General features: G+C 62.9%; 1 protein-coding gene across 1 annotated transcript in view; it reads left to right on the forward strand.

The window, feature by feature from the left end:
* Positions 1–1,968: 1,968 nt before the first annotated feature.
* POLRMT (RNA polymerase mitochondrial) overlaps positions 1,969–8,835 on the forward strand; it is a 16,023-nt gene continuing 9,156 nt past the window's right edge. Inside the window, exons 1-8 of the mRNA XM_025196435.1 lie at positions 1,969–2,025; positions 2,451–2,965; positions 3,460–3,590; positions 5,268–5,454; positions 6,925–7,074; positions 7,584–7,751; positions 7,864–8,034; positions 8,670–8,835. The exon at positions 8,670–8,835 is cut by the window's right edge and continues 92 nt beyond it. Coding sequence (XP_025052220.1) covers positions 1,980–2,025; positions 2,451–2,965; positions 3,460–3,590; positions 5,268–5,454; positions 6,925–7,074; positions 7,584–7,751; positions 7,864–8,034; positions 8,670–8,835 — 1,534 coding nt within the window. The 5' untranslated portion in view covers positions 1,969–1,979. The remainder of the gene's footprint in view (positions 2,026–2,450; positions 2,966–3,459; positions 3,591–5,267; positions 5,455–6,924; positions 7,075–7,583; positions 7,752–7,863; positions 8,035–8,669) is intronic.

An 8,835-nucleotide genomic window follows, 5' to 3' on the forward strand; every position in this document is an offset into this window, starting at 1 on the left:
GGGGGCGGGGCCTGCCCGGCCGGCGGGGGCAGTGGTTAGAGCACCCCCTTGGGGCATTGGAGTCGTAGGATCACCACTCCCCCCCCAAGGTTTCTGGTGTCCCTTGGCGTGTCGTGCCTCCGTTTCCTCCCTTTACACCCCCAGGGGATGGAGCCTGGCCGGATCCCAGCCTGGGTTTTCGGGTGGAGGAAGGGCCAGAGCAGCGGCTGCTGGGCATCGGGCACGGACCCTGCACCTGCTCCCCGGGGCACGAGCTCCTGCCGCCAGAAGTACCCCGATGCCTGGCGGGATCCATGGGAGGCCCCTCGGGCCCGGCCACCCCGCCTGCCCTGCTTGGCGGAGGAGCTGGCGGCCCGGCTCGGTTTGCAGACGCTCCTCTCCCTCGTTAGCGGCCGGGAGGAAATCTGGCGCACGCGTGCGTTGGCTGATCCGGCCAGTTTGGGGTTTTTTAGCCTAATAGCATCCGTGAATCACCGCGTGCCACCGCCAGGCCTCGTGGCTGCAGCAGCAGGACACGGCGTGGGCACGGGGGTGGGGGGCAGCCCAGGTCTGCAGCGGAGGGTGACCTTGGGGAGGGCACCGTGACGCGGTCATACTTATGCACGCACATGAGGTGGCGGGTCGCGTGTCTTTGGCGACATGCAGACACATACGACCTGCCGGTCGCGTGACCGGGATGGCAATGGGTGTGTTATCGGCAATGCAGGCACACACGCGGGGACAGCTGCAGGCCTCGTGATGTGTGTGTGCGTGTGTGTGCATGGACATGCAATGGCTGGTCATGTGACGAGAATGCACACACGCACCGACACAGGTATGATGTTGCACGTGCCCACCGTGCGCACACATGTAAAGGCACAGCAAGGCACATGGGATTGGTAATCACTGCCCTCCAACCCTCCCCACACACAATTGAAGATTAATTGATCCTTCTCCCCACATGCACATGCACACCAACGCACGTGTGCCCAATGATCACACACATGCATGCACACAAAAATGCCCCCTGTACACAGAAAAGCACCCCCACAGCTACGCCTCATGGCTCGTGGGTGCCTGCTGAGGATGGCTAGCCTAGTGCCTTGCACACACGCACGACCCTCCTGCTGGTGAGTCTGTCTCATGGGCCGCAAACGTGACACTGAGGCAGGCTGGGGCCCTGCTGGGGCCAGCACGGCAGCAGGACTGGGATGCCCGGGGCACCCCGCTCTTGTTTTTTCCTTCTCCAACCCAGGCCTGGCTCTGTTGGGACCCCTTTCCCCCGCTCAGTGCCTGCCCAGGGGGGCAGCTAATGACCTCTGTTTATCTGGGCAGCTGCAGATCCGGTTTCCTCTTGCTGCTGAATATTGCAGCACCTGGGGGGAGGAAGGGACCCCGGCTGCTCCCCCCAAACCTCGGGGGTGTTGCGCGAGCAGCAACAACATCCAGGTTGTTGAAAAGTGGCTCTGGGGGCAGGGAGGAGGTGGAGAAGATGGGCTGGAAACCTCAGGGCTACCACTGAAATTTATGGGGCTCAAATTTATGTGAGGGGATGGGTGGAGAGAGGAGAGGAGAGGAGAGCTCTGCAGGGCAGGGCTGCCTGGCACCAGGTGCCAGCCCAAGTGCCCAGCTCTAGGATGGGATGAAGGGCACAGCTCAGTGGGACTCCAGCTCCCGCCGGGGCCTTCCCAGCTTACTGGACCCACAATTGTTCATTGTCTGGGCCCGGCCACTGTCTGGCACACGGTGCACCCCAGTGCCCTACAGCCCTGGCGCTTGTCCTACACCCCTATCACAAGCTCTTCGGGGTAGGGTTTATCCCAATCTCTGCGGGCTGCCCGACTCCGGCCGCCAGGGGGAGCCGCAGCGCGCCCCGCTCCCGCAGCCGGGCCCTGGAGCCGCGGGGCACGCCGGGAGTTGTAGTTCCAACCGGCCTCCAGCTCCCGGCGGACCACGCGGCTCGCGCCTGCGCGGTGGCGGCGCGGCCTGGCAGGGCTGGCATGTGGGCACTGCGACTGCCGGCGCGAGCGGGGCCCTGGGGAGCAGGTACCCCCCCAGCCCTCCTGGGGCCCCTCTGCACCCCCTTGGCAGTGCCCCCCCATCCGTCTGGGCGCCCCAGGGGCAGCCCCCAAGACAGGAGAGCAGGGGGGAGGGGGCCCGCGTGTGCACTTGGCACGCCTGCCTGTCTGGGTGCGTGCATGCATTGGGGGGGGTGTGTGAGTGAGTGTGTGTGTGAGTGCATGCCTAGGTGCGTACCGCTGGGTGGGCACGCGTGCATGCGTGCGCACCCGTGCACGCATGCATTTGCACGTGGCTCGCGCCTCACCGCCCCGTGTCCCCGCAGACCGCCTGTGGGCCGCGCTGCGGGGCCGCTCGACCAGCGCCGAGGAGGAGGGGAGGTTTCGTGGCTGGCCGCGGCGTGGGCGCCACCTCCATTTTGACGTCCTCCCCCCACCCCCGTTTCCCTGCAGTGCTGGAAGCCCGCATGCAGCAGCTGCGAGCCAGCGCTGCGCCGGACCGGGTGATGCTGGGCAGGGCGGGCCTGGCCCCACCACGCCCGGACGGCCCTCAGGCCCCCGCGGGGCACTTCGGAGTCGGGGTCGGGGCCGCCGTGTTCCCCGAGGAGTCGGCCCTGAGCGAGAGCGAGCTGCAGCTGACGCTGGAGGAGCGGGTCTCGGCGGCTCTCGCCCGCGCCGAGTCGACGGAGCAGGGCGCGAAGAAGCAGCGGAAGGCCAAAGCCGGTGCCCACAAGGCTGCCAAGCAGAGCTCGCCTGCCCCCGGGGAGGGCAGAGCCGACAAGCTGGAGGGCAAGGAGAAGCACCGGGGCATGCAGCGGAGCATCGTGGCCTACCTGGAGACCTGCCTCTTCCTGGACAAGCCCGAGTGGGCCCAGCAGTGCCTGGTCTTCTGCTGCCAGTCCCCCAAGTACCGCAAGCTCCTGTGCAGCAAGATGTACAACATCCTCCTACGTGGCTGGGCCAAGAAGGTATGTGGGCTCCGTCGCTGAGCTCACCCCTCGTGCTCTCAGGTGGAGAGGCCGTGGATTCGAGCCCCGAAAGCGCCATCGATGGGGCTTTACCCCGTGAGCCAGGCGCAGGGGCTGGCGGCTTCTCCTGATGGGTTTTCTGAGCTGTTTGGGCCGAACTCCACATCTCCGTGCAGCTGGGATCCGCAGGCGGGGATCAACTGAGCCGTCCGAGAGGCAGGACCTGAGCTGGTCTGGGAGCTTCTCCGACCCCGCAGCCTGGCTCCAGTTGGCCCGCAGCTGGGATTGGTGCTTCCGGTGCCACCTCCATTGGCAGTTTAGTTTGAGATCCAGCAAACTCAGTGGCTCTTTCAATGGGGGCGCTCGGTGCGCCGGTTCAGGAGAGGTCAAGGGGGTGGAAGGGCTCGAAGCCTGTCCTGGGAAAACGGAGGGAGGTTGGTTCTCTGCTTGCTCCCTTCCTCCCCCGGCTCTGGTCAACTCCTCTCCTCTTCCAGGGCTCCCTGAAGCATGTCAGCAGCATATTCTTCATGCTGTACAACACCGGCCTGAAGCCCACCGTGGAGTCCTACGCGATGGCGCTGGAGTGCATGGGCCGTGTCTCCTGTGCGCCCAAGAAAATCCAACAGTGAGTCCGCGCTGCCCTGGGGGACAAGGGCCAGAGCCAGGACGGACGCAGCCAGCCAGAGCTCTTGGGTCTCCGGCTCCCGTGAGAGGGGCTCGGAGCTGACTTCTGCTTGGTGCCTCCTCTAGCCGCTGTTCCCAGCAGCCTGGGGCATAGCTTCCCCACTGCACCGTGGCAGGGGTGCTCGGAGGGGCAGGTGCATCCATCCCAAGCACCTGGATCTGGGCAGTAGCTGAGATCTGGGAGCTGCTGTGCCCTTGCTGTCTCCTGGCTCTGGCTCCAGCCTCTCCTCAGCTGCCCTTGGCTTGGTGCCCTTCCTCCTGGGTGTGCCTTGTTCCAGGCTCTGTAACCCAGTGCTCAGAAGGCAATTCCACTGCCCCTTCCCCTGCTTGCTGCTCCCTCCTCTCTCCGGTGCCAGGAACCGGCAGCTGCCTGCATGTCCCAGCCTGTTGCCCCGCTGGGACCCGCAGGCAGCCACAGTGCATTGGAGAGGGTTGCAGAGTGGATTGGGGCCTGTGGGGGACTCCGGAGACATCTCAAGAGGCAGCCAGGGGTGACTCTGGGAGGGAATGTCTCGGGCTGGCCTGGTGGTGATTGCGGTGCCTGGGCAAATCCCTCGGGGCAGGGTCCCAGCCCCTCCCTGGACTCGGGGATGCTGCGGGGTGGGTCAGGAAAGGCTCTGTTGCTCCCAGCAGTGCTGTCTCCTTGGCGGCTCCTGTTCCAGGTGCCCATAGAGCTCAGCTTCAAATCCCCGCATAGGAGCTGCTCATGTTGATTCCCAGGCATCTGACACAACCCTGGTGTCTTGTCAGGTTCCAGATACCCACCTCTTCCCACCCTCAGAAGTGCCTGGCCTGTCTTCCAAGGCAGTACATCTCAGTGGGCAGAGCACACGGCTGGAACCAGCATGACCTTGGCCCGGTCCCCTCCCCTCTTTTGGGCTGCTGTCCCTACTGAGCCCCTAGCACCGCAGGACCTCCATCCTGCCTGGTTCCCGGGTACCGCTGCAATGCAGGTCTCTCAGCCAGGGCTTGAGACCCGAGAAGGAAATGGCGCAGCTTGCAAAGCCTCGGCCAAGCACTTGGGGACCCGTTCTACCTGCTGAGATGCAGCTGCCTCAGGCGGAGCATGGCAGCCAGGTGCATGGCACTGTGCCCTGTGTGGGAGTTGAAGCCAAGGGTGCTGGGTTCCTTTGGACCCTGGGTTGGCAGAGGGAGGGTTGATCACCATCAGACATGCCTGAATGAGATGCCAACCTCCCTGCAGTTGTCCCAGGGCTCCTGGGACTCTGCCCTCCTCTCTGCTGCCCACCCATGAGTTGCCACTTACCACTTACCACGTGGCAGCCACCAGATGGTGCTCGGAGCCCAGGCCCTTGCAGGGTGGCAGTTCTTTTGCCCACACCTCAGCTCTTGGCACCAGCGCTTGGGCTCTCAGGGGATCCCAGCACAGCAGCTTCTCCGGGCAGCAGGGAATGCCAGCCCTGGGGTCTGGGTACGTGATCGCAGCTGGGGGAGCTGGCCTTAAGTCCATGCCAGGAGCCTGCCGAACATGGTGGGGGGCTTGCGGCTGCCAGGACCAGAGAGGAGCAGCCCTCCCAGGCGAATAGAGCAGCACAGAGTGGGGCAAGGGCTGCTGGGGATCAATTCCACCCCAACTTACCACCCCCACCCCCCCCAGGTGCGTGAAGCAGCTGGAGAAGGATGGCTTCCACCTGGATGACCTCTTCCAGCATGTCAACTACGAGGATGATGGGCAGGAGATGGTGCTGACAGCTCTACGGGTCATCCAGCCCAACTACCAGCTACCGCCCCCACCCCAGGCCGAGTCCTACACAAAACCCATGCTCCGGGACTTCTACTCCAAGGTGAGCCCTTGCTTCCCTGGGGAGCTGCAGCATTGGCCGAGCTAACCCCAGGCACAGAGAGGTCCCAGGGTGATGGGGAGAAGAGGCTGTTGAGCTGCCAGTGCTGGGGAGAGGGCTTGTGCCTAGTTGAGACCAACCAAACTCCCCAGGGTGGTTTGGAGACTGGACTGGTATTCCCAGCTCTGCCCTGCCCTCCTAGGGACCCTGGCTAAGCCGCTTCCCCTCTGTGCCTCAAGCCGCCCTCCTGCCCCTGGCCTCATTTCTCAGCCCTTCAGCCTCAGGACTGTCTTCTGTATGCACGTCCAGAGCGTGGCACAATGGAGCACTGCTCTTGGCCGGGCCTTCTCTGCATAGTAATAACCAAGCAGCAAGTCGAAATCCCCCTGGTCCCTGTAGCAGGAGGGCGCCAGCAGGGCCGGGGAGGCTGCTGTGAGGGACCAGGCACTTTTGCCCGTTGCTGCTCGGCAGCACGCAGGACCCATCTGGTTACCCGGGCATGAGTTTCTGTGGCATCCACCTCACTTGGTGCTGCCTGCCTCTGCATGGCCTCACAGGGCCCCCGGAGCCCAAGTGGGGGTCCTGTGGCCTGGACCTGAGTGGAGCTGGAGAAGCTCTGTCCTGGGAGAGGAGGGGGCCATGGCTCCCCAGCAGGCCTGGGGAAGGAGAGCGACTGATGGGAAGGCTCCAGTCTCCCACGCCAGCTGCCTGCTGCCACCTTCCCCTTTGTGCCCTGCATTAACAAGCTGTGGGGCTTTGCCTGGGATTCCCCAGCTTGAGCCATTCAGCACCAAGAGATACTTGCCAGCCTTCCCCCCCAGCCTGGGACCCAGGGCTTCTCCTTGTGGCTCTTGTCCATCCCCAGAAGGTTCCCACTGCCTTCCTGATCCCTGGGCAGCCCCGGCCTCGCCATGGGCATTGGGCAGGGACCTGCTTGAGTCGTGGTTTTATGATTTTTGCAAAAAACAGTGAAAAATGGTCTTGGCTGCGACTTCCCACAAAATCGACCCTGCAAAAGCTTACTGGAAGACAAAGATTTAGATTTAAATTTAACACTTAGATTGATTATAATACAGTTATTTCTGTGGGATTTGCTCTTTAATTATGCAGTTTTTGCTTCACAGCCAATCAGTAGCAAGGGGTGGGGGGGTCCTCTGCCAATCAGTGGTGAAGGACAGCGCCCACTGTGAAATGCCCTTTAAATTGGTTCTGCCGCCTGCAAAAAACTTTGTCTCGCCACAAATTAAGTCGGTCCCTGGTAACAGGGCACGTGGCTGGGAGTGCCACCAGCTTTGGATCTTCCCCACCTGGAGACTGCAGCGGGTCGTGTGCCCACCTGTGACCTGGGCTTGAGTCCCTGCTATGCCACCACCTGTCTGGATCAAAGCCCTCAGGGTCTGCAGCGCACAGGGGAGGCCTGGCCATGCCAGGCCCAGCTTAGAGCTGCTGTGACCACCCTCTCCCTCCCTGCAGAAGCTGGCCGTGCCCTTCCCCAAGCTGGACTTCTCAGTGCAAGAGCTGCAGGAGCTCTTCCAGAAACAGCTGGACATGGAGATGGCCAGCACCATCACTGTACCGTCTGTGACTATGACTGGGTCCCCGAGCCACCACACTGTCAAAGCGGTAAGCATGTGGGTACCTCTGGAGCGGGGCCAGCCACAGGCTGTGGGACACAGTGGGGGCTGCTTTCCAGCCCGTATGGTATCGGCTTGGTATGTCCCGATGTGGCCACGGCATCTCCGCAGGCCCCAGCAGAGTGGAAGATTCCCACAGCCATCCTCCAAGGCTGGAGAGCCCTTCTAGCACCTCACAGCCCTGCAGGGATATGGCCCCCACATTGAACTGGGCTCATTAGCAGCTCTCTCCAGCTAGGGATTGTCCAGAGAGATGGATGTAATTAAGGGGCAGATAATGACTGCTGTGTTCGGAGCTGGGCAAGCAGATGATCCTGGGCGGGGGGCCACCTCCTGCTGGTATGTTAGGTGTGTAGAAGGGCAAGGAGTTGTCTTGGGGGTGGGGTTAAGAGGCTGGTGGTGACACCAGGCAGGGGGAAGCTGGGGCATCTGCATGTGTGAGCAGCCATGGCTACCAAGATGCTGACCCCCCACCTCTTCGTCTGTTCCCCTCTGCAGCAGAAGCGCCTGGCCTCGCTACGCTCCCAGTGGCAGCAGGCACTGCTGCAAGGCCTGCAGAAGTCCAGGCAACACCAGGCTAGATGCATGAAGAAGGCTGGCCCGAAGGCCCTCTACCCCTACCTGTGCCTGCTGAAGGACGAGGAGTACATAGAGATCATGCTCCAGGTAGGGCACTGGCCCTGCGGGGTCTCCACAATCCTCGGAGAGCTGGGAAAGGTCCTGCCTCATGGTAGGGGCCCATCTGCCCTGAGATCCTCACTTTTGTCCTCCTCTCCAGACCCTGGTGAACCTCCCGCCCCAGGGTGAGTTGCTGGTAATACTGGCTAAGGAGCTGGGCAACAAGGTCTACACCAAGTACATGCTGCAGAAGAAGGTGTCCAGCCAGGTGCTGGACAAAGTCCAGAGGGTCTACAAGGACTATGTCCACCTGCTGGCTAAAGACGCCCAGGTGAGGCTGGCTCCAAGGTGGGTGGCAAGGGGCCGGGCGTGTGCTGGGGCAGACACAGCTCCTGCGCCCTTGGAGACTGCTCAGCCTTAAGCATGGAGGTGGGCTGGGCAGGCAGAGTTGGGGGGCAGATACCCCCTGTTCTGAGGCTCCACAGCCTGGGGGTGCTGCAGGAACTACAGGCTCGGGTACATCCCTCCAAGCTGGAGGTATCATCCCTAGCACCTCCTTTGTGCAGGCTGGGGGGGCCACGGGCAGCTGCTGAGTGTGGCATGTGGTGGACTGAAGAAGGTATGGGTAGCACAGTGGGAGACGGGGCAGGGAGTAGAGGGCAGAACCGCCAATCAAGCAGGGAGCAGAAAGCAGAGCTGCTGATCAGGCTGGGGAAGGGGATCTGAGTGGCACTTGGGGTGGGTGTGGATCCCACTAGTGCAAGGAACCCTGGGCTGGAGTGGCCGGGGGAATTCCTTCTGCCAGAACATAGCTCGTTCCCTGGGCTGTCCAACTCCACAGAGCCCCTGGGTCTGACAGCCAGGATGGGGCAGGGCCCGGGACAGGGCATGCGTGAGCAGAAGGGGTGTTCCTGGAAGCCTGCCTGCCCCTCCCTGGCTCACCTGGCTCCTCCTCTCCCCCACCAGCCAGACAGCTACCTGCCACGAGAGTACTGGGAAAAGCTGGAGGCCAGCACCAGCCCCTTGCTGATAAAAAGTGACTCAGATTGGTCCGACGCCCTGCGTGTGGAGCTGGGCGTCTGCCTGCTGGAGCTGATGGTGCAGGTCCTTAAGGTGCAGAGCAACCTGCTGC

This window comes from Alligator sinensis, unplaced genomic scaffold (genome assembly GCF_000455745.1).
Source record: "Alligator sinensis unplaced genomic scaffold, ASM45574v1 scaffold1295_1, whole genome shotgun sequence".
NCBI classification, from domain to species: domain Eukaryota; kingdom Metazoa; phylum Chordata; order Crocodylia; family Alligatoridae; genus Alligator; species Alligator sinensis.